The sequence below is a fragment of the Octodon degus genome, unplaced genomic scaffold, assembly GCF_000260255.1.
Source record: "Octodon degus isolate 3935 unplaced genomic scaffold, OctDeg1.0 scaffold00344, whole genome shotgun sequence".
Classification (NCBI taxonomy): domain Eukaryota; kingdom Metazoa; phylum Chordata; class Mammalia; order Rodentia; family Octodontidae; genus Octodon; species Octodon degus.
In genome coordinates, this window is record NW_004524920.1 from 411282 (window position 1) to 435065 (window position 23784).

The 23784-nt window shown below is 55.4% G+C and overlaps 1 protein-coding gene across 2 annotated transcripts in view; it reads right to left on the minus strand.

Moving 5' to 3' along the window:
- Window positions 1-2830: 2830 nt before the first annotated feature.
- The window catches only part of Ltbp4 (latent transforming growth factor beta binding protein 4), a 26027-nt gene continuing 5073 nt past the window's right edge, over window positions 2831-23784 (minus strand). Inside the window, exons 1-30 of one of the 2 annotated variants that reach the window (XM_004647981.2) lie at window positions 23426-23698; window positions 20119-20310; window positions 19705-19952; window positions 19527-19629; window positions 19072-19146; window positions 18753-18875; window positions 17920-18084; window positions 17185-17334; window positions 16938-17057; window positions 16240-16368; window positions 16038-16163; window positions 15046-15171; window positions 14370-14612; window positions 14031-14156; window positions 13827-13946; window positions 12602-12730; window positions 12254-12379; window positions 11883-12005; window positions 11534-11665; window positions 11239-11370; window positions 11024-11149; window positions 9812-9958; window positions 8667-8933; window positions 8359-8430; window positions 7767-7895; window positions 7421-7567; window positions 6452-6604; window positions 5182-5562; window positions 4357-4509; window positions 3016-3239 (exon numbers count right to left, since the gene is read on the minus strand). In XM_004647981.2, the coding sequence (XP_004648038.1) occupies window positions 3085-3239; window positions 4357-4509; window positions 5182-5562; window positions 6452-6604; window positions 7421-7567; window positions 7767-7895; window positions 8359-8430; window positions 8667-8933; window positions 9812-9958; window positions 11024-11149; window positions 11239-11370; window positions 11534-11665; window positions 11883-12005; window positions 12254-12379; window positions 12602-12730; window positions 13827-13946; window positions 14031-14156; window positions 14370-14612; window positions 15046-15171; window positions 16038-16163; window positions 16240-16368; window positions 16938-17057; window positions 17185-17334; window positions 17920-18084; window positions 18753-18875; window positions 19072-19146; window positions 19527-19629; window positions 19705-19952; window positions 20119-20310; window positions 23426-23675 (4668 nt within the window). In that variant the 5' untranslated portion in view covers window positions 23676-23698 and the 3' untranslated portion in view covers window positions 3016-3084. Of the gene's footprint in view, window positions 3240-4356; window positions 4510-5181; window positions 5563-6451; window positions 6605-7420; window positions 7568-7766; window positions 7896-8358; window positions 8431-8666; window positions 8934-9811; window positions 9959-11023; window positions 11150-11238; window positions 11371-11533; window positions 11666-11882; window positions 12006-12253; window positions 12380-12601; window positions 12731-13826; window positions 13947-14030; window positions 14157-14369; window positions 14613-15045; window positions 15172-16037; window positions 16164-16239; window positions 16369-16937; window positions 17058-17184; window positions 17335-17919; window positions 18085-18752; window positions 18876-19071; window positions 19147-19526; window positions 19630-19704; window positions 19953-20118; window positions 20311-23425; window positions 23699-23784 lie in introns of those variants that run through there. The other variant, XM_004647980.2, reaches the window with a different exon arrangement.

The following is a 23784-nucleotide window of genomic DNA, read 5'->3' on the forward strand; positions in this document are numbered from 1 at the left end:
GGTCCCTGTGCTTTGCTAAGCTTGTTCTAAGTAGGTGCTTTAGACCACTGAGCCATCTCACCAGCCCTCAGAGATTTCTTAAGCACCCAAAATGTTACCAGCATTGTCTAACACAGGGGTAACTGGCGGTAAGGAAGCCTTCTTAGAGATATGTATGTCTTTCTTACCCCTAGGCCCTTGCAGGTGCCTTTTCCTCACCTGGAACACCATCTCCTCCAACCTTACCCAACTCATTTCCCAGCATCCTTCAGGTCTCAGCCCAGACATCTCCAGGCGGCCTCCCTAGCTCCCTCCCAGTAGGGCTTGGTTAGTTTATTTTTCCAACACTCAAAAGCACATATTATGGAAAACATTTACTGAATAAATGAATGAAGGGTTAGTGTTTGGGTTGGCTCCCTGTGGCAGCTGGGGCTAACTTCCTGACCCTCTTTGTACAGTATTTTTTTTTCCACTTTGTTTTTCCAAGTTTCTTGAGTTGTGATTCGCATGCCACACAAATCACCCATTTGAAGTACACCATTCAAAGATTTTTGAATGGTGAATCTCTCCCTTGGGGGAGCCCTGAAGCCCTGCACCTTGACATCTCTCCCCACAAGGACCACATGCTCGGTGTTTTGTATTGTCCCATTGAAAGGGACAAAGTCTGGCCTCTTCTTGAACCCTGGGAGAGGGAACATGGCCTAGCTGGGTGCCCTATCTGATGGGCCACAGTGCTCAGCATTTTCTGCAGGCCTGGGATTGTGACAGTGACTAAGCGCTCCCAGTAAGCCAGGTGACATTCTAAAGGTATATTTATTTGTACAGGGTCTCACTACGCAGCTCACTCTTAGTGATCCTCCTGTTTTCAGCCTCCCCAGTGCTGGGATTACAGACATGCACCACCACGCCTGGTGCCGGCCTTTAGCCAGGTGACATTCTAAGCACTAGACATATATGACTCATAATGACCACCAACAGTCCAGAGTAAGCACACAGGGCACGCAAGCTCTCAGGAATGTGGCCCCTCTGCAAATGCAGGGAGGTGGGCAGGGCTCAGGCCAGGCTGGAGCCTTTATCCCATTCCTTTTTTTTTTTTTTTTTTTGCAGAACCGGGGATTGAACTCAGATCCTTGACTTTTGCCAGTCAAGCGCTTATCCTACTGATTTTTTTTTTAAATAAATTTTTAAATGTGTGTGTATGTGTGTGTGTGGCCAGCTCAGCCCACCAGGGGGCGGGGCTGGGAGGCATGTGGTGCTGGGGGATTGAACCGCGGTCCCTGTGCTTTGCTAAGCTTGTTCTAAGTAGGTGCTTTAGAACACTGAGCCATCTCTCCAGCCCCTATCCCATTCCTGTTCCTGCAACTTCAGCTGGAGCTCCTGCTCCCCGCTTTACTTTGGGTAGACTGACTTTTTTTTTTTTTTAATCCTGTTTCTGTGGCCCTCCCACATTACTTGTCCAGGCCCCTGAAGGTTTTGGGCTTGAAATCCTAGGGAGGGAGCTCAGGTGGGTGACCAGTGATGTGGGGATGGGGCAGTTCTCAGCCTAGCCCAGCAACAATGGGCCCCTTCATTCCTGAATCAGCATCCCATGTACCCTGAGTTTCTGCCTGGCCAGGGTGTGCTTCTTCCTTAGGCAGGGAGATTCTGCTCCCCAGAATGGCGAAGAAATAGGTGGGGGACACGGAGCGACAGTGCCAGGCACCTTGCCACCGCACACAGCTCATTCCTGCACAGAACGCGGGCCAGCCAGCACCACGGCTCTCTGCTTAGCCGGCAGCCAGCTCCCAGGGAGATCCTCAGGGCCTGGCTCACCCTCCAAGTACTCCCACGCTGGCCCTGCAGCTTACTTGTCCAGGGGGTTTCAGAGCCATTTAAGGAGGAAAGCCTCGAACGGAGTTCCCTGAGCAGGACATGAGACTGCTTCCTCGTTTCCCTGCTAGAGGCCTCGCAGAGAGGGAAGAGAAAGAGTCCAGGAGGATTTATCCAGACTCAGGAGCAGGTGTTAACATCCTTAAGGTGGGATCGCACTGAAGATCTGAGAACAAGGAAACAGGAAGAAAGGAAGACACAAAAGCCTGGTATGGTGTGATACAGTGCGGTACGGGCCGGGCAGATAGTTCAGTGGCTTAAGTGACTCCCTGGCAAGCACAAGGTACCCAGTTTGATCCCTGGTACCACAAAACCAAAACAAACAAAAAAAGCAAAGCATATACAAACAAGCAAAAAAAAGAATTTTTAAAAAGGCTTGGGAGATAGCTCAGTGGACAAAGTGCCTGCCTGGCAAGCACAAGGTCTAGAGTTCCATCCCCAGTACTGCATGTGGTGCTGGCCCATTACGCCTGTAATCCTAGCACTGGGGAGGCTGAGACAGGAGGATCTGAACTACATCGCAAGGCCTTGTATCCAATAAATAATGGAGGAAAAAGAAAGAAAAGAAGGGGCTGGGGAGATGGCTCAGTAGAATAAACGCTTCCCTGGCAAGCGCAAGGGCCTGAGTTCAATCCCAGGTTCTGCCAAAAAAAAAAAAAAAAAAACCCAAAACAAGGAAAGAAAAGAAAAAGAAAAAAAAGAATGAACAGGCTTGGGTGAAGTTCAGTGCCAAGGCCCAATCCAGCCCCCATCACACCCACACACAAAGGGCAGAGAGAATACGACAGAGACAGAGCAGGCAGAGAAAATCAGGCAGAGATAAATGAAGACAGGAGACAAGTAGAGGCTAAAAGAGATGGATTAGGCCATAGTCGTGGAAACTGCGTCTACCCAGGAGTCAAGAGTGGTGCGCATGTAGTTCAGTGACTCCAAGAGCAAACTCTGGAACCAGATTTTGAGAAAAAGCAGGCGGAGGCAAAAATACAAAATAGGAGTTTTTAATGGAAAATTTTATAAAAGGGTGAGGAAATGTTAAGGGAGCCAAGGGCTAGGCTAGGGCCAGGGTGCCGGTGGGAGGGGCTGGGGGTGGCTGGGCAGCGAACAGTGCTGTCCACCATCTGTCCACTCGGTCCCAGCCGGCCCCATCCCTGTGCGCACGCGCACAGACCGGCTGCGAGTGTGCACGGCAGGGCCCTGGGCGCAGGGGTGGGGGTGGGCGCAGGGGTGAGGATGGGCTCAGGCGCGGGGACGCGCGGGCGCACAGTGGTGCGGCTGGTGCGTGGGTGCGAATCCCGGGCGGCAGACACAGCGGAAGGAGCCGTCCGTGTTCACACAGCGCGCATTGACGCAGAGAGGAGAGCCCGCGTCTGCCTCATCGCACTCATTGATGTCTAGGGAAGGGTTAGATAGGGTACTGCTCAAGGCGCGGGCCCCAGAAGCCCGCCTCCCAGGACCCTGGGGCACTTGGGGCAAGAAAATACTACACAGATGTTTTGAGTCATTTGTTCCAAGTCAACCTGGCCACTGCCACCTGCTGGCTGTGTGGACCCAGGAGACTGGCTTAACTTCCCTGTGTCTCAGCTTCCTGTTCTGTTTCTCTGTGATGGCTTTGTCGGCTGTCACCGGATTTTTGTTACAGAAAATATTACCGATGTTGGTAGCACCAAGAGTAAACGCTTACCCTGTATCAGACACGTGTATCGGCACGTGACTACTGCTAACTTTATCATCCTAATAACCCTATGAGGTAGCTATATGGGTCCTGTTTTAGGTTTGAGCAAACCGAGGCTCAGCGTCCGAAAGCCCTTTCCCAATGTCACCATAAGCCTCAATGCCACATGGGTTCCCAGGCCAGACAAGGCCTTTGGGCACCCCAGCCTCTACTGCTTCTCAGCTACTGGTTAACACAAAGGCTTCAGTGTTATTGTAAACCAGCGACACTGATGTTCAGTGTCGTAATTTAGGATCTCAACTCTACAGTTCAGGCTGCCCTTGAACTTACTTTGTAGCCCAGTCTGGTTTCGAACTGGCAACAATCCTGCTTCAGCCTCCCGAGTGCTGGGATTACAGGTGTGCACCACCCTGCCTAGCTCTGACTAGCTCTTTAACTATGCCCTTTTTTCAGATGAGGAAAGTAACTCACACAGCAAGTGGAATGAACCTGAGGACTACCCAACTCATCCAGAGTTCCTGATGTAGTCACTGGGACTTCCCTGTCTAAGCTAAGCAGACACAATTCCTTTTCCCACATTATAGACAGGAAGACAGAGGCTTTCTGAAGCACGCAAATTGCCCAAGGCAGCAGGAGGAGGAGATCCAGACCCAGACCTGTGGTCAAGCCCTGCTTTCCCCGCATTGGGATCCTCCCTTCATCGAGCCCCACCATTCGGCTAGAATGGCCGCAGCCCTGCCCCGAATGGCCTGGGCCTTTCCGTAGGCTTCCCTGACCACCCACTTCTCGCCACAGCTTCTACCCTCTCTGCTCGACCCCACCCCTCCTGCCCTCACCAACGCAGGCCATGCGGGTTATGTCCAGGCGGTAGCCGTCAAAGCAGTCGCAGGTGAAGCCTTCGGGAACGCGCACGCAGCGGCCGTGGGCGCAGCCGTCCAGGATGCCGCACTCCTCTGCTTCCAGCCCCTCGTAAGGCTCAGTCAGGGCACCTACAGTGAACAAAGAAACATGGTGACTCCAGATTTCGGATTTCCGCTTTCTGTCCCTTCATCCCTGCTACAGTGTCTGTGACCCTGGCTCCGTTGATTCCATTCTAAATTTCCTCTTAGCTGTGTATGGTGGCACACATCTGTAATCCCAGCACTCAGGAGACCAAGGCAAGAGGATCCATGTGAGTTCCAGGCCATCCTGGGCTACAAAGTGAATTCAGGGCCAATCTGAACTTCACAGTGAAACCCATCTCAGACAAAAAACAAAATCTCAAAAAAACAAAAGCAAAAAAAACTTGTTTCCTATCTGGGTATGGTGGCACACATCTATAATCCCAGCACTTGGGAGATCCAGGCAGGATTCCTAATTCAAAGCCAATCTGGGCTACTTAGCTAGGCCCTGTCTCAAAAGTTTAAAAAGGCTGAGGGTGTAACTAAGTAGTCCCCTGGTTTAATCTTAAATACCAAAATAAATGAACTGCCCCTCCCATTCCAGGGCTGCAAGGGTGCTGTGGGGCCAGATTAATCTCACGAAGCTCTCCTAGTTTTTCTCCTCCCAACTCACTACTGGTGTTCTTCCTCACTGCACCGTTTTCCATTGCTGTTTTCCCCGACCCTGTCCCTCCCTCCCTCTCTCCTCTCTCATCATGGTCGTCAGTCTAAAGTGCTCACCAGCATAGCCTCCACCTTCAGAGGACTCCTCGGGCTCTGGGAAGGACCTGCGTGTGTCTCGGGACCGATAGGGCCAGCCGGTGCCCCGGCTGGATGGAGCAGGAGCCTCAGATTCTCCATAGGGGCCACCATCATCCTCAAAGTCAGGCAGTTCGAACGGCGGTGACCCATAAGGGGCCTCCCGGCGGGCAAAGGGAACAGGGGGTGGTGGGTAGGGGTCGTAGGGCAGCACAGGTGGTCCATACAGCTCAGGCCCATAAGGGAGGCCCTGGTAGGGCGGGCCTATGTCTGGGCCATACTCATAGGGGAGTCCAAAGCCACCTGGCCTCGGAGGGCCATACGCAGGAGGACGCAGCACATTACACAGGGCCTCAAAGTCATCTGTGAACAGGAGCCAAGCCACACAATCAGCCCTTGCATGACTGTGCCCCCACCTCTCACCCAGCCCCAGCAGGACAAGCCCAGAGCAGAAGCTCTAAGAGGCCTGGGGTTTGAGGAGCTTGAAAGGAGGGGCTGGATTGGAGGGGCAGGACCAGGGTCTTGGAGCCAGGATTGAGGGTTTGGGCACTGAGATGTTAGGATCCAGGGTACTGAAGGCTACAGCTGAGGATCAGATTCCTGGGTGCTGGAACTGGGGGACCCATGGGAGCTAGGACGATGGACCTGAAGAAATGGGTGTTCTATAGACTAGGACTGGGTAACCAGGGTCTACAAATGGAGGCTGAGAGGCCAGGATACATAAGCCGGGCTGAGCCACGGGGACCCAGAGATCTAAGGAACTGGGACTTGGGTCTTTGAGAATGAGTTCCCAAGGGGGTGGGTTTTAGGAGACTCAGAGATCTCCAGGGCTGTGTCTTGGGGTCTTAGGCACCTGGACGTGGATGGGTATCCAAGGCCATGGGATCTGGAGGTCTGTGGGGTGATGAACAGGCAGTCTGAGGGCCAGGGCAGTGGGGTCCAGACAACTGTATTTGAGATGTAAGGCTCCATGATTCGGGAGAAGGCATCTCATGGGCTGTATCTTCGGGTCTTAGAGACCAGGAATTGAGGATACAAGAAACTAAATCTCAGGAATTTACAGGACTGAAATGGGGGATAAGCCAAGCCGGGCCTTGGAATTTCTATCACCCAGACTTCGTCTTTGAAATATGACAGAGAAATCAAGATTTTGAGACAACCTATGACATGGGACATTAAGAGGGCAAGTTTGGGGCAGATTTGGAGCCTGTGGAGCAGAGCTCCTGGGTGCCTCCAGGGTCAGTGGCAGTACCTGAGTCCTGCGCAGGGCAGAGGGCACAGTCCATGCCCCAGGCTTCACCATAGAGACAGCAGCACTCTGTGTAAGTCGCCTGCCGGTCCAGCCGAGGGCGACTGCAGACAAGGTCAGGCCCCACTTCCTGCCAGCACACTCCTAAATTGTCATCTGCAAGAGGCGACAATATACATCAGGGTCAGCTGGCACTCAGGTCTTCCAGAAGGCTGGATCCCTGTCCCCTGCTAGATCCCAGCCACTTGCCTCTTCCTTAATAGGCCTATTAAGGGAAAAAGTTTGAGGGACACAAAAAGAGAGAAAGGAGCCAAAGAAACAGGGACAAAACGTTCAAAAAGGTAATTAATTCAAGAAAACAGAATGGTGGTGGCTCATGTCGGTAATCCCAACACTTAGGAGACTGAGGCAGGACAGCCTGGGCTACATAAGTGAGTTCAAGGCCAGCCTGCACTACAGAAGCCCCTGACAGAGAGAAAGAGAGAGAGAGAGAGAGAGATACCTTGACTGTCAGAGATTCATACAAAAACCAAAGGACAGAGAGGTAGAAAGAGACGACACAGAAACACTAACATGCAGCAATCATTTAGCATTTAGAAGGCCTCAGCTTCGTTCTGTCCTTAGACAAATTCTACCCTGTAAGGCAGGATCTCTACACAGTTTACAAAAGGGAAGACGCGATCTAGGAGGCGATAAGCAATGTGCATGTGCACACAAAAGCCAGTAAGTTGGCAAACTGCCCCTGAAGCCTTCGCCTTTCCTAAAGCTTCTCCTTCAATCACCAGGCCAGCTGGCCTCACAAAGACAGGGTCTCCAGACAGCCCCGACTCCAGTCAGCCTGTGGGGTCCTAGGGGGCATGATCTAGCCAAAGAGCACAGGGGCGTGGCCTTCCGCGAAGGTGTGGCAGAGGGTGGGGATGCCTTGGGGTTGAGCCAATGAGGTAAGGAGCTGGGTGGAGGGGGCGGGGTTACCGAGGCTCTGGCTCTCGTTGGAGACACAGCGGCGCCGCGAGCCGTCCAGCACGAGTGGGGGCTCGCAGGTGCAGTGATAGGAGCCCACGGTGTTGACGCAGCGGCCGCCCTCACAGGCTGGCTCCTCATCGGCACACTCATCATTGTCTAGTGAAGCGTGAAGGAGGTGGTTTCGAGGCAGCATTCCTCTCCACCCTCCTCATCCTTTGCAAAGTTTCTCTCCAGCGCATTGACAGTGTGATACATGGAGTCTAGACGCCAGGAAGTACTTCCCGGGGCGATGGGCACATTCCAGCGTGGGGTTGGCAGGGCCCGGGCTGTGGGGTGGGGGAGGTGGGGCTCATACCGATGCACTCCAGCCGTTGTGCATAGTAGTAATAGCCGTTGCTGCAGTAACACGAGTAGCCTGGGGCCGTGTTCACACACACACCGCTCTTGCACACCTGGTCTCGGAAGAGCTGGCATTCATCCACATCTGCAGGAAGAGTGGAGCGAGATGGGGGCCGGCAGGTGTGTGGCACTCCTGGGGGAGTGTGTCACAGCAGAGCAGGACCAGGGAAGGCAGGCTGAGACAGAGACAGTAGTGGAGCCCCAGAAGATGAGAAAGGACAAGGGTGAGGTGCAGACTCATGAAGGGAAAGGGTGAGTGACAGGGATAAAGGAAATAAGAACTTCATATTTCCACCAGGAATCCAAGCACCCTGGGAGGCTGAGTTGGGAGAACTGAAATTTCCAGCCCAGCCTGGGCAACTTGCTAACTTAAGAAAGACCATGTCTTAAAATAAAATAAAAAGGAACATGAATACAACTCAGTGCAAAAGCTCTGGGAAAAAAAAAAAAAAAAAAAAGAGAGAGAGAGAGGGAGGGAGGAAGGGAAGGAGAGAAAAAGAGAACAGGAGGAAACAGACATAACTTAACTTGGCCAAGTCTGGCCTCACCTCTCCGAAGGGTTGGGTCTCCGCTGGGTGCCAGGTAACCTCGTCCATGGGGGCACAGAGACTGGTACTCAGCTGCAGAGACAAGGCTCAGCTCAGTCACCCAAGTCCCAACCCCTGCTGCGCCTACTCCTACCCCTGCCCAAGTCCTCAGGGGCCTGCCTGTCAGCACCCATGTCTCAGGGCCAACCCGCCCATGCCCACCAGGGCTGGCAACTCATTCTGCTATGGCAGGGCCAGTACCCAGCCCTACACCCCTTGAGCTCTCCCCAAGCCCTCAGCCCTATGCCTACCCACCCATCCAGGCCCACCTGTCTCCGTGCTCGGGCACTGCTGGATACGGCAGCCGCTGCCCCAGCCCTCACCCACCGTGCAGCAGCACTCCTGCCATGTCACATTCCTCGCCAGAATGTTGTCACATGCGTCAGGGGCCGCTGTGTCAAAGTAGCACTCCCGGCGCCCACTGCCCACAGGGCCCTGCCTTGGTGTGCTGGGCCTTCGGGGCGGAGGTGGCGGGGGTGGCCTGGCTGGCAGTTCCGGGCTGGCAGGCGCCTGGGGCTGGGAGGCTGGGAAAGTGCCTAAGGAAACATAAGAACTTTAGCACAGTGTCAATTGTGGAGCCGTGTGTCCCCCCTGCCCCATACCATAGGTGAGGAAACTGAGGCTGAGAGCCATCAGAATTTACACCTGTTACTCCTCTGACATTATCTCCTTCAGCCACTTTCAGCTCTAGTATTTATGCCCCTTTTACCTACCCATCCTACACTTCTGGGGGTATCTCTTTAGCATGGAAGCTACAGTGTTGGGGGAGGGAGATTCCCTGGCTTCCTGCATGCATTCCTGGGTCTTCACATCTGGCACATACCTCTCTGGCTCGGACCTTGCCCTGGACAGGCTCCCAACCTACAGTTCCACAGCTTGTCCTCTTGGCCTCTGGGGTGTTCCCCCTCCATCCCGTGGCCCCTACCCTGGAGGCTGTCCTCGCTTGATAGGGTACCAGCCTCTAGGGTCACCCTTCAAGCGCTGGAGAGGAGTGTTCAAATCTGATTAGATACCTTTCCTACTGAAAAATTTTAACCGAGAGTGGGCAAACTCCAGCCTCCTGACCCTGGTAAGGCAGTATGTTCTGGCACCTGCTTCCTCTGGCCTCATCTCCCGACATCCCCTCCTTTGTTCCTTTGATTCATGAAGCTCCAGCTCCTCAGCAGGCCAGAACACAGTGGATGCTCTTTGAACATTTGTTGAATGAAAGAATCTGACAGAGTCACAGAGTTAGGATCTCCATCTCCTTAAAGTGTACTAGTAGTACCCATGTAAACTCGTGTTCTAAAGTTTTTGTCGCTGTTTAGCACAGTAGCATATAACTGGTGGCAGCAGTCCACATGAACGGTGGTCAGGCCACACCATTTTCCTACAGGACCAGCAGCCATCAGTGAAATAGACACATCAGTCTCACCAGCAGAAGTCCGTGGAGGTACACAGCGTCCAGTCATGGGGTCAAATTCTTCAGGGCTTGTGGGGCAGACACACAGGAAGGAGCCTTCGACATTCTCACACAGGGCAGCGCCACACACACCCTGTAGTGTTTCACACTCATTCACATCTGTGAATGAGAAGACGAAAGAGCGGGTCAATGATTATAAAGGTCTCTATGATCCCAGAATCTCAGCTTTCAAACATAATGGGCATTTTTAATAAGCCAGGCCCCATCATACACTTTCTTTCTGGTAATAAACCCTGATTTTCCCTCAAGAATCCTGTACTCCTCCATACAGTTCCTTCTTTTCCCTTATGGTACTAAGGATTGAACTGAGGGCCTGTGCAATGAGATGAATTCCCAGTCCATCTTATTTTATTCTATATTGGCTTGATATTTCCATCTGCTTGCCTCAGCCTCCTAGAGTGCTAGGATTACAGACCTATGCCATCACATCCAGCTATGCATTTTTGCTTGTTTGTTTTTTTTTTTTTTTTAGGACAGGATCTCACTATGCAGTTCAGGCTGTCCTTGAACTCAGTATGTAACCCAAGCTGGCCTTAAATTCCTGCCTCAGTCGTCCAAGTGCTAGGCTTAGAGGTATGCACTACCACACCCAAAATAATAGTCTAGATTATGGGTTATGTTCATTCTATAATTCTTCAAAAATTTTTCCCCATAACATGCTGGCAAAAAATATTAAGGCACACACAAAAATAAAACCTAGGGGCTGGTGAGATGGCTCAGTGGTCTAAAGCACCTACTTGGAACAAGCTTGGCAAGGCACGGGGATCACGGTTCAATCCCCCAGCACCACATGCCAGCCGGCCCCGCCCCCTGGTGGGCTGAGCTGGACACACACACACACACACACAAATAATAATAAAAAAAAACTCTTTAAAAAAAAATAAAAACCTAGATGACTATGGGTTTTATCCTTTGTCATTAGAACAGTTTTTTTTTTTTGTGGAATCAGGGATTGAACTCAGGCCCTTGCGCTTGCCAGGGAAGCGCTTATTCCACTGAGCCATCTCCCCAGCCCCTGTTAGAACAGTTTTGAACGATATGAAATTGACAGTGTGTTCCAAGACCTAAATTCTACAACCCTGACTTCTCCAGGTCTATGGAGACCACTGGGCCTCACCAGCGTCTCCCTGCGCTCCCACCCCGCCCCCTCCCTGGAGCCCCTACCCACGCAGTGACGCCCATCCCGAGCCCCCTCGTAGCCCTGGTCACAGAGGCACTGGAAGGAGCCAGGCAGGTTCTGGCACACAGCGTGGGCACCGCAGAAGGACCGGTTCCGGCATTCATCCACATCTGCAACCAACAAAGAGTAAAGCCATTTGTGGACCTTCCGCGCCCTCCACATCTCATCCATATCCACCCAGTGCCCCAGGGGCACCCACCCTGGCACCCGCCCCCTGGCGTGGGTTGATAGCCAGGGTCACAGGCTGGTGTGCAGCGGTAGGAGCCAGGGGTGTTCTCGCAGCGCTGTGCCCCGCAGATCGCTGCACCGTACTCTTGGCACTCATCGACATCTGCAAGAGAAAGTGGCAAGGTTCCCAGCACCACTTCCAGCATGGCTTTGAAAGGATGGGCGAACATCCACTGGGTGAGGACAGAATGCCCATTCTCGAGCTTCTCCCCCTCCCCCGCCAAGGATCCAGCAACCCGTGTGAGGACTCGGAAGGCTCTTCTTACCATCACAAGTGCCCTCGGGGCCCGCGTGGTACCCAGGATCGCAGTCCCGGACACAGCGGTAGGAGCCTGGGGAGTTCTCACAGCGTTGGGCCCCACACAGGGCCGGGCCACGCTCTCGACATTCATCAATGTCTAAAAGGGGAGGCAGAACAGTCAGACTGGAGTGCAGGGGAGGCCGAAGACGCAAAGAGGGAGTCCAGAAGAGGACAGCTGGATCAGAAGGGTGGTAGGGAAGCAGAGGCGAGTGAAAGAGTGGAAGAAAAAAGGGCAGGAAGCACAATATGCAGAAAAGAGTAGGGAAGGCTACAGAGGCACTAAGGAGGGATCAGGGCTCTGCGGGGACTCTCACCAAGGCAGGAAGCGAGGTCTGGGCCGGCGCGGTGTCCCGAAGGACAGATGCACTCGAAGGAGCCATCGGTGTTGGTACAGGTGCCGCCCTGGCAAAGGTCCTCCTCACTGCACTCATCCACGTCTGTAGGACAGAGGTACCCGAGACCCCGCCTACCTCATCCTCTGCTTTACGTTCTGGGCCCCGCCCTCTGCCTTTCCAAGCCCCGCCCCTCCAGATCTCCACCCACCCACTTCTGAAAGCCCCGCCCCCAGGACGCCGGGACCTCGGGCCAAAAATTCAAACTCCCCATTCCACCCTCGTCTCATTGTCCCGCCTTTTCCTGCTATAAGCCCACCCTTTCCGCGTCCAGACCCAGCCCAAGTACTGACCGAGGCAAGATGCTCCGCGGGGTCCAGGCCGGTAGCCGGGGGCACAAGTACAGGCAAAAGAGCCGTCGGTGTTGAGGCACTCGCCGTGGGGGAAGCAGAAGTCGCCCTCCAGACACTCGTTGATATCTAGAATACGCTTGACATAGAGCTGATTGCAGGGCCAGGTGGCCTGCCCCCCTCCACTGAACCTTGCCCCCTAAACTGTAACCCCGCCCCAAGCCGTAACCCACGTAACCTGTGCCTAAATTCTTCCTACGACCCCTTCCCCCAGCTTCTGCCTCTCAGCGTCCTTTGCCCTGGGAACAGAACCTACTCCCAGGCTTTCCAGCGAGGCCCCGCCCTGCCCACCTGTACAGGGCCCGGGCCGACCCGCCGGTGCCCGGTAACCCGACGCGCAGCTGCAGCGGAAGGAGCCTTCAGTGTTAGTGCAGTGGCCGTGGAGACCGCAAGGAGCGCCGGAATCGCATTCGTCCACATCTGTTGGAGTGGAGTTCACAAGGGGTCCAGATTTGGGCCACCCTTACAACAGAAGGGTCTGGAGAGATGATGGAAAGTGTCCCGAGTGAAAGACAGAGGATTCTGTGGCAGATGTGGATAAGGCAAAAGGAGGTTCTCCGTTCTGAGGACCTGGATTAGAACTCCAATTGGGGTGAGTGTCTGGGAATTCTCTATGCTAGGAGCCTGGGGTCAGGAGAAGAAACTGTAGAAGCTTTTTTTTTTTTTTCTTTTGGCTAGTTCTGGCTTGTGGGCATGGGGATAGAACCGCAGTCCCCTGAGGCATGACTGCATTTGCACAAGTGGTGCTTTAAACAACTAAGCCCCCTAGGTTTTTTTGTTTGTTTGTTTTTGCGAAACTGGGGATTGAACTCAGGCCCTTGCGCTTGCCCAGGGAAGTGCTTATCCTACTGAGCCATCTTCCCGGCCCTAGGGGAAGAAACTCTGAATTGGCAGAGGGACCAGAAATTAAGTAGCATAATGGGTCAAGTATTATAAACCAGGATCAGTGGATGAGATTCTGCTGAACGAGTACAAATGACTGGAATCGGAGACCAATTTTGGTCAGAGGTTAGAGTCTATAATTCTTCCTTAAATCTGACGCAGTCAGAGGTCCTGATCCAATTAAGTTCCAGGGAAGAAACTCTGAGAAGGGGTAGGGAGAGTGAAAGGGATAGAATCAAAGCTCAGGTTTGTAGGAAGGGTTATGGTTAGGGTCACAGTCACATTCAGTCAGAGGCAGGAAGTTCACAGCTGCTATGGGAGATGTAGTCAGGGGTTATCAGCAAGGGTCATGGTTAGGATCAGATGTCATGGTTAAGTTGAGTGTTTCTGCATCCCAGGAATCAAGAGGCACACTGGGGTTCAAAAGTCATGGACAAGGTCAGGGACTGTAGTCTGGTTCAGGGGTCACTGTAAGGCTATGGGAGTTGTGGTTCAGGTATGGGGTGGGAATGGGGATGGGGGTGGGAGGGATGAAGTCCAGGTCTGGGTTGTGGGCCAGGTCAAGGGTCGCAAGCTAGTTCAGGGAACCTGATTCAGGTCTCGAGTTATTATAGCCAGAAGGGCCTGGTCTTACCAGTGCATCTGCCACGGTGCAACTGGTGGCCAGCAGGACAGGCCCGGCACTGGAAGGAACCAGGTGAGTTCACACACTCCTGCCCTGGACATGCCAGGTGGTTCTCACACTCATCCACATCTGAGAAGCGGGGAAGAGGAGGGCCTTGAAAGAACAGCCCCTCCCCTCCCCCATCCCTGCTCCTCCCTCCCTCCCCGGCCTCACCCTCGCACTCGGAGCCGGCAGAGTTGAGTTGGAAGCCTGTGGGGCAGACACACTGGAAGCTTCCTTCTGTGTTTTCACACCGGCCATAGGCACAGGGCGAGGGGCTGCGAGCACATTCATCCACATCTGGAGCAAAGGAGACCAGTCAGGCTGAGAAGGTGGCCTCCATCCCCACCTGCCTCCACATGGCCAGGCCCCTCCTCCATGTTGCCTTCCCTGCCTCAGTTGTCCCCCTGCAGGATTCCCACAGTATTATACAAAAAGGGAGGAGACAGGAATGCCCCTCTCCAGTCCCCACAGCAAGTGATGGTGCAGCAGGAATGGACCCAGCACCCTCACCTTGGCAAGGAGCCCCCGGTCCCCGGGAGCGGAAGCCAGCAGGACAGGCACAGTGAAAGGAGCCAACCGTGTTGTCGCAGCGGCCTGGCCCGCAGGGCGGTGGCTCCTGCGCACACTCATCCACATCCTCTTCACACGCTGAGCCTCGGAAGCCAACCGGGCAAACACAGCGGAAAGAACCGGGCAGGTTCTCACAGACCCCACGGCCACAGAGGCCAGGGCTTTGGATGCACTCATCCACATCTGCATGGTGAGGAGACCATGAGGAGACCAGAGTCACTGCTGCTCCTCCTTGCTTGCACCCTACTCCACACCCTGCTCCCTTCATTCCTCCTCCCTACCAGTCAGTCATCAATCCCCCTGAAGTGGCCTCGATGGCTCTGTGAACTCTTCCTCTCTATGCCCCAGGAGTCAATCTTCTTTATCCTCCGTAACTATCGTTTTTCCCAGTTACTGGTGTCTCCAGCTCTTTTCACTCTGCTTCTCTGTCCTCCATGATTCAGCCTTTGTTTTCCACCAGTCGGCCTCTCCTTCCCCATCTGTCTACAGACAAGTGGCTCTTCATCCAGTTCTCACAACCTGGCCTGTCTCCATCGAGTCGCCTCCTTTTGCCCCACTGCTCATCCTTTGTCGCCTGTCTGTCCTCCCTGCACACCTCTCGGCTCTAGTCCCTTACCCTCGCAGCTGGCTCTGTGGGGTACAGCTTGGTATCCAGCAGGGCACACACACAGGAAGCTGCCTGGCGTGTTCTCACAGCGCCCGCGGTCACACGGCGGCGGCACACGGTGGCACTCGTCCACATCTGTGGACGAAAACCGGTGTCTCGGACTGGAGCAGAGTCCGCAGATAGAAGTCTGGGGGCGGGAGGGGTGGTGGGAGGGGCAAGCCGGTGGCAAGGCAGGGGCGGGGCCCAGTTCGGGCTGGAGATGGCAGGGGGAGGGGACCGGGGTGGTAGGTGGGGCTTTCAGCGAGTAGCCTTTTACAACGCAGGCAGGGATCTTTTTTTTTTTTGTACCGGGAATCAAACTCGGAACCTTGCGCTTGCTGGGCCCAGGCAGGGATTTTTGTCCGGAGGGCAGGAAAATGACTGAGGGTCTGGCCAGAAAAGAGGCAAAGAGGGGCACCGGGAAAAGAGGTAAATTGGGGAGCGCAAGCCCTAGGCACGCATGAGTGGGAAGGGTAGCTTTACAGATGGAACGAAGAAATGAAGGTAGGATTTGCACTACAGAAAGGTCAGTTTGGGTGTAATCCCAGCGCTGGGGAGGCTGAAAACAGGAGAGTCACTACGAGTCCGAGCTGCATAATGAGACCTTGTACCAAATACATAAAATGAAAAAAGAAAAAAAAGCAAAGGGCAGTTTGGGGACGATGCTTTGGCGTGGCAGGGCTGGAATCAGGTCAGGGTCAGATTGGCTGCCTCGCTGTAGGACAAAGGCGCGAACTGAGCGCTGGAGCGAGTCGGCGACGGAAGGGGCGTATTCGGCAGGGCGGGACCAGGGGGTGGCTGGAGAGAAGGCTGGGCCTGCGTAGAGTTCCAGCGGGAGCCCCGGAGCAGGCCCAAATTGGGGGCAGGGCGGGTGCGGGATCAGCAGCTCTAGCACTAGAGCTGAGTGGGGAAGGAAGGAGGGCCCAAATCGAGAGCTGGATCCTACAGGGTGGATTTCTCACCTAGGCACTCCGCAGCTCGCGGGCCGGCTCGGAAGCCTGGGGGGCACACGCAGCGGAAGCTACCCGGCGTGTTCTCGCAGCGCCCGGGAGAGCAGAGCGGGGGCACACGGCGACATTCATCCACGTCTAGGGACACAGAAAAGGCTGGTCACCAGGTGACAGAGCAGGGCTCCCCCTCCCGTCCTGCCTCTGTCCAGCTCACCGATGCAGCGGGTGCCCTGAGGGTTGAGCCGGAAGCCAGCGTCACAAGCACATGTGTAGCCACTGGGCCTGGGTATGCAGCGTCCGGGACCACAGACCTGGGGGTTGCGCTGACACACGCCAGAGGAACCTGCAGGGATCAACCAGCCAAGTTTCCCAAGCTCTGAACTCCTCTGGCCCTTCCATCTCAGTCTAATCTCTGCCTAAAGCACTTCATTCATGTCCTCTCCAGACACAACCTTAGAAAATTCACTCTATCATGGCACTTTCTCATCAGATCTTGTCCTTGAAACTGGCCCACAATGCCACTCCAAGTTTTCTATTGTAAAATGTATAGCTCTACAACCCCCACCTGAGATATACTCTTACTGCCCTGGCAAAATATAATTTACGTAACACTAACTGAGCACTTACTGTGTGCCCAGTCCTTCAGAAACATATCACTGAGACCTCACAATGATCCCCATTTTATAGGTTGAGAAACTGAGTCTCCAAAGTTTAGATGATTTACTCAGTGAACAGAATTTGAACCAGTTCTGACTCTAGCATCTGATCCATCACCCCACCCTTCAACTCTTTATCTCTTCCTACCCATTCCTTATGCCCATTTGTTCTTTCCTAACATGTCTGCTTTAGATCCTCTATGCCAGCACTTCCTGTGTACACCCCCACCAATACCCTCAATTCACTCTGCCTAACCTGACTCAGGAATCTCAGGGCCAGTCCTGGCAGGGATGCTGGGCAGTGGAAGCTCAGGGCCAGGTCGAGGCTCGGGCCTGGGATCAGGCCGAGGCTCCGGGCGATGGGTGGGTAGATAGCCTAGTAAGGAATGGATATCCAGGAGTGAAGACTTGAATTAAGGCTTGCCCACTCTTCTTTCCTTTCCCTCTGGGATTGAGTGGCCCCTTGAAAATGTCACCTCCACTTCCTCCAGGTGCCACCTAACCTGTGGGTGATCGAGGAGTGGCCGGCAGAACACGTGGCTGGCCGAGGGACACTCGGGGTGGCTCCTGACCCAAAGGCCTGGTGTTGTAGCGGAGATCAGAAGCTGAGTAGTGGTATCCAGGACCAGCTGGACAGATCTCCCGAAAGCCCTCTGGGAATAGGAAAGGAGGCGGACAAGAAAGGAGATGGGAACAGAAGAGATAAAAATCAGGAGTCTAGAAGCTATCTTGGCTGGAGATAGCCTGGCCTGAGGTGTCTTAAGGGTTTGGCTTAGGTGTTGGCATGGGGTAGAGCAGCCCAACAAACAGAACATCTCAGAGGTTAAAGGGGGCCACAGCTTTACTCTTTTGAGATGATGGTCTGGCACTAAGGGCAAGGTTTGGTTTGGAGCTCCAGGGCCTGAGCTGGAGGTCAGGAAACAATCCTTGGCGGGGCTGTTTTAGGCAGAAGCTAGACTGCCAGGAGCAGACTTGGCCATAACCCTGGCATATGGTGACAAATCTCAAGGGCTGGAAGGGATGCTCGGCAGACACAGCCTAACCCCATGGTGGTGTGGGTGAGGTCCAAGGATGAGGGAGGGGTCCTGGTGGAGTCCAGTTTGAAGGTAGCAGGTCTCAGGTTGGGAGCATGTTTGGGTTTGAGCTCAGAGATCCTCCAGTCAGGAAGGAAGGCCCCAGACCACCCTCTCCTCTGGGAGTTAGGCCTAGTAGGGATGGTCACTGCATGAGGTACCCACCTGAGCCAAAAGGTGGGCAGAGTTGACAACCGCGGCCCCACGCCTTGCCCACTCGGCTACAGCAGCAGATCTGCTTGGTGATGTTTCGAAGAATCGGGAGTGAGCAACCACCATCTCGCAGCACCCGGAAGCAGGGCCCCTTCGCTTCAGAGATCACATGCTGAGCTGGCAGAGGGGGAAGAAATTCTTTAGGGCCAGGGTGGGGAGTACCAGAATCTGGGAGATAGGGGAATGGTCGCAGGGAGGGTTTTGTGGGTTGAAGGGCATTTGAGGCGATATGGGGGAGCTCTGAGGGCTTGGAGGGTCTGAGAGGATTTTGAGGGTTGAATGAGAGACATTGAAAATGATCTCATGATAAAGATCTAGGGCTGGTGAGATGGCTCAGTGGTCTAAAGCACCTACTTAGAACAAGATAAGCTAAGCAAAACACAGGGACGGCGGTTCAATCCCCCAGCACCACATGCCAGCAAGCCCCGCCCCCTGGTGGGCTGAGCTGGTCACACACACAAAATGAATGGATAAATAAATAATTCTTTAAAAAAGAAAAAAAAGATCTAGTGATGGAGAGAGATAAATAGATCTGGGATCTGAAAGAATCTGAAGAAATCTTCAATGTGAAAAAGCAGAGATTCTTGGGGGATCTGCAGAAGGTGCCGGGAGTCATCTGCCGGTGTAGGAGTGTCTTAGAAGCTCTGAGGGATCTAAGCCTCTCTAAGGGGCATTTGGCAGTCCCAGCACGGTGGTATGAGGGAATTAAGGGCCCAGCAGTGCTCCAAGAAGTCCTCTGAGGTCAGGGCAGACTCGGGAGCCACCCTCAGCCCTCAGTAGCTCACAGATGCAGCTGCTGCGGGATGAGTCGAGCAGGAAGCCATCTGGGCACACACAGGTGTACCCGCCGCGCGTGTTGGCACACTCCCCGTGCTGGCAGCGCCCACCTGTTGCACACTCATCCACATCTGCCAAGGAGGAAGAAGTCAGATAGGGGCTTGATCCTGGCCAGGTCTCCCCAACCTCTCCCTACCCCCCAGCCTCTCCCTATCCCCCCAGCCTCTCCTTAACCCCCATCCTCTCCCTACTCCCCCAGCCTCTCCCTACCCCCCAAGCCTCTCCCTACCCCCCCAGCCTCTCCCTACCCTCCCCCCTCCTCCTCACCTACGCAGGTCCCATTAACCCTCTCAAAGCCGGTTGGACAAGGTCCATCGGGAGAACCCACTCTGTCGGAGGTCCCTGTGGACAGGAGAAGGTGGGCCTGGGACAGGTGGGTGGATGGAGAACGAAAGGGGTGGGGACAAAATGAGGGGAGGGACCAAAATGTGTTGGGCAAGGCTTGAGCACAGCCCTTAGGAAGCGTCAAAGAAGGTAACCAGAGAAGGCTGGAGGAGTACATTGGTGGAGCCAAATCGCAAAGTCAGGTTTTAAATTGAGAGGCCAAAGTCAGAAAACAGGGCGGGTGGTCCTAGAATGGAAAGGATAGATCTAGACTGGACATGATCGCCACAAACTCGCGGCTAGAATTTGTAAATGGGATTAATCGGTGGGAAGGTAGGAGAGGCGAGGTTCTCACCCCTCCCTAGCTCTGAGCTCCTCGGGGACAGCCTGGGGCTTACCCAGGTACTCGGAACACGGCCGACAGTCGTGAACGCCCCAAGCTACCCCGGCCCCTCGGCAGCAGACGTCCTGAGTCCGGAGCCCAGCCAATGGCGACACACACTGTGGGGAGTGCTGGGTGAGCGAGCTCCCGCGCCGAGGCGCGCTCCCGGCCCCTCCCCACCGGCCTACTCTCACTTCGCCTCCACGCAGCTCCCGAAAACAGTAACCGAAGCCCGAGGCATCCGAGTAGCCATCCTCGCGCGGCGCGCTCTGCGCTAGCACTGTGTAGGGTGCGGCCGCCTCTGCACGCGCAGCCGCTTCCGCCCTGGCCACCGCCTCGGGGTCCGCCTCCTCCCAGGGGCCGGACACGCGCTCCACCTGGTGCACCACCACCGACGCCTCCTGCGGGTGCTCCACGTGCACGCTCACCATGGACGCCACGCCTGGCGGGAGGCAAGGCAGGCACAGTAGGTCTACAAGGGTTCGTAAGGGCAGGGACTAAAAGTGGGAGGAAGGGCGAGCCAAAGGCAGCAGGAGAGGGGAAAGAGCAATAGGTATATGTTTGAGAGGGGCCGGAGGTTGGAGGGTCCCGGGCCACACCCTCCTCACCATGCTCGTCGTCGCGGTGGTTGGCCAAGGGCATAGTGTACACGGAGCGAGTGAGACCTGGCATGGCCGGGGCCGGGGGCCGGGCGCCCGAGGAATGTAACTGGCAGAACTTGCCAGCGAAGTCTGGCGGGCAGAGGCAGCGGTCAGGCTTCACGCACACGCCTCCGTTGTGACAGATCAAGGGGCAAAGGACTGGGGTGGGGGGAAGAATAAGAATACTCAAGGTGCGCACCGAGCCAGGCACAAATTCCTGCAGCCAATGCGCCAGGCCAGTTCAGACCCTGGCATTATCACTCTTGTTAAATCTCATCCTCTCAACTGCCTTGTGACCCCGCCCCAGTTATGGCCTAGGGCTTGAGCACGGTTCGGTAGTTCAGCCTTCCGATTTGAATCACCACGCCCTCCGGCTCTTCTTGCACTTTCCTGTCACCTACTCTGCAGTTCCCCGTCTGTTAGGTTCCATCGGCTCAGCCACCCGCTCGCTGCTCGTAACGTTTAGCTCTATCCGTTCCGTCATCTGTCTGGGTCCTCCGCTGCTTTAGCCCCTCTGACGCCGGCCCTTTCCCTCAACTCTACATTTTAACCAGTCCTGGGAACAATTCGCTCCTTTCCCACTCTCCTTAACATTCTCTGGACGCTCCTGCGTCCTCCCTGAGCCAGGCCCCTACGTTCGCGCCCCGACCATTGGCCACACTCCCCTTCCTAGTCCAGCCCACCTCACTTCCTACCTGCAGGACTCTAAATTCTTGAGTCTAACCTGCAGCTCCTGGCCCCGCCCACTCCCTTCCCTGGCTGATTGGCTTAGGCTCACTAGCCCCGCCCACCGCACCTCGCGGCAGGCGGGCGTTTTGGTCCCGCCCCCCATTTCTCTTTGAGTTGGACTCGGCCCCTGGAGCTCCAGCTTTGCCCTCCCGCCTCCGGTAGCACTGGGGCGGAGCAACAGGCGGGAACGCGCGTCTTCTCTGCGCGCCCTCGCTGGGCCCCTGGCCACCTCTGGGCGGGGCACTGCCAGCTGTGCGGCGGGGTAAACAAAGAGAGGGGCGCGGCGGGGGCTGGGCGGCGGTTCAGCATTCCGGACCCTTGGGGAGTCCTCGGTCGGCTGAGCCAAAGGAGGCCGGACGTGTCTTTCGAGGGCACCCGCCCCCCTTTCCTCCCCCGGGGCTGCTGAAAACAGCTGGAAGCAGCTGTGCAGAGAAGGAAGGGGCAGACAGTCGGCGGCCCAGGGAGATGTATGGGATATTGAGCTACAACTGTAATAGAGGAAAGCACAGGGGGGTCACCTCAACTTACAAGGGTCAGAGGGTAGGTGTTCTTGGGAAGAGACTGGCGGGAGGGCAGTACTGGGGGGCTGAAAGACCGCTCAAGGTTTCTGGGACGGAGGGGTAGGCCAGCTCAGAGGAAACGGGTTCTCTTTCAACCAAAGGAGTCTTTCATGTCCTCTGGGGGAACAGCTACCTAGAAAACAGGACTCTAGTGCCTTCTGGGGGATGGATGACCCATTTGAATGCTGAGAACTGAAATTAGGTGAAGTGGAATTCCTGGAAGTCCCCAGCACACGAAAACCTCAACTGAATGGGACTCTAAGATATCCTGAAAACTGCCCCCAGCTGTGGGATTAGGTGCCCAAGTCATTTGATTAATGGCTCCCTGTGGGCAGCACACCGTGGAATACCCTCAGGAGGAAGAATCTATTAATAAGGACCACATCTGGGGTTCTCTGAAAGTAGATAAGATCTAAAGTTCCTGGGCAGAGAGTGAACTGGAAGGGCAGGTCTTGTGCAGAACTCAGGAATCCCTAGGATGGGACTGGGAGAAGCTCCACTAGAAATAAAAGAAAATGACAATCTTGTGGTAGAATTCCTCTGGGAGGGAAGTTACCACTGTATAAGGTTGTTAAAGTGGGGGTTTTCCTGGAAGTGGAGTGGAGACAGGTAACTGAGTGACAATACCCGTATTCCCTGATGAGTGGCATGCTGTGAGCTGGTATATGGAGTCTGTTTTAGAGGGGTGGGAGGGAGGTTAGGGTCTGGGACAGAAACTCCCCTAGTTAAAAGTCAGATGAGGACTCCAGGTTATTTAATGGTGATCCTTAAGTAACATGGCCTAGGAGAGGTTTAAGAAGTATGAAGCAAAATTCCGAAATGGGGAGGGTCTCTGACGGGAGGGGTAGAAAGCCAGCCTGGTCTAAGGGCATTTCCCAGCCTCCAAAAGCTTTTTTGTGCTTTCTCTTGGGCTGAGTGTAAAAACCCTACCCCAGCTCCCTGCAGATGCCCACGGCCAAATGGGTGCCACTACATGGGCCAGGCCAACTCTATGGCCCACATTCCTGGAGTAATAGGGAACCGAGGACACCGGGGTCCTGCCAAGGTCAGCCCCCCCTTTATATGTCCCTCCTTGTGCCTCCAGGGGCTTGGCACCAGCCTGGGCACGGCGCCTGGCACGGGTGTGTTTTGGGCCTGGGTGGGGAAGGAGCAAAAGAAGGAGGGAGGAAGGGGAGGAGAGGAGTGGCAGAGGGCGGGGGCTCAGGCGGGAGATGAGCTCACGTCGGCTGGGGTTGGGCTGGCTGGGGGCCAGACTGGGCGAGTTCTCTGCGCCAGGGGCCCCCACTCCCCGCTCCGGAGGGCCTGAGGGGGTGAGGGGCAAGGAGGACCAGACCCTGGAGAGCCTGCCCATCTCTGCACTCTGGAGCGACAGGTGGTGGGTTCTCCCCCTTCACCTGAAGCCCCATGGCTCCCCACATCTAGAAGTACCTGGGGAGCACAAGCCTCTGGACCCTCCCCCTCCCTGGGGCACCCCTAGTTTAGGCCTATCTATATTTTTATGGCACGTGAGACCCGTGCAACTCAAGTCTTGCAAAGACAGACATTTGCCTTCCTCACCTCCCCTTCATAGGTCTCCCTATCCCAAGCCCTCTACTCAAAGACTATCCCAGGTCAGACTCTTACCCCACGCGGCTCTGAAAACCCATTACGCAGAGCCTCTGAATACCGGTCCCCTTCTCAAACACTCCCCGACCCCTCAATTCCAGATCTTTAGTTTGACTCAATAGGCTTGAAAGCCGGCCCCAATCCCCTCACGTGGAACACCACAGGTCCCAAGAACACTCCTTGCTTGCAAAATACGGATCCTCGGGACCCACTCCCCAAACCAGGAGTTTGCAGCCCCCTTCCTTAAGTACCACAGGCGTCCCCCAGCACTACCACACCCAGAATCTGGGCTCCTTCTCCCAGGGGGGTTGTCTCCCCCATCCCCCAGGAACCTCCTCCCTCCCGGAGTCTCTCGCAGGGGAGCACCACCCCGCACTCACAGGCGCGGAAGCCGGGTCCCCCCGGGGCCGCCCCGCCGGGTGCGCCGCTGTCCACGCTGGTGGCGTTGCGGGGCGCGCAGGTCGGGGTACAGCGGGAACCGGTGGGCCCATGGACGCAACGCAGGCCGCACACGGCCGGGGTGAAGCGCACGCGGAGACGCTCTCGGGGCCGGCCCAGCCCGGGCTGAGGCCCGAGCTGCGCCAGCAGCACCAATAGCGACAGTCCGAGCAGCCGCACGCCGCCCGCCATGGCTGCAGCGCCGCGCTCGCCGCGCCGCCCGCTGCTGCCGGCTCTGCAGGGCCCTCCGCCACGCCCCCGCCTGCAGCCGGCTGAAGCCTACTAGAGTAACCTCTTCTCC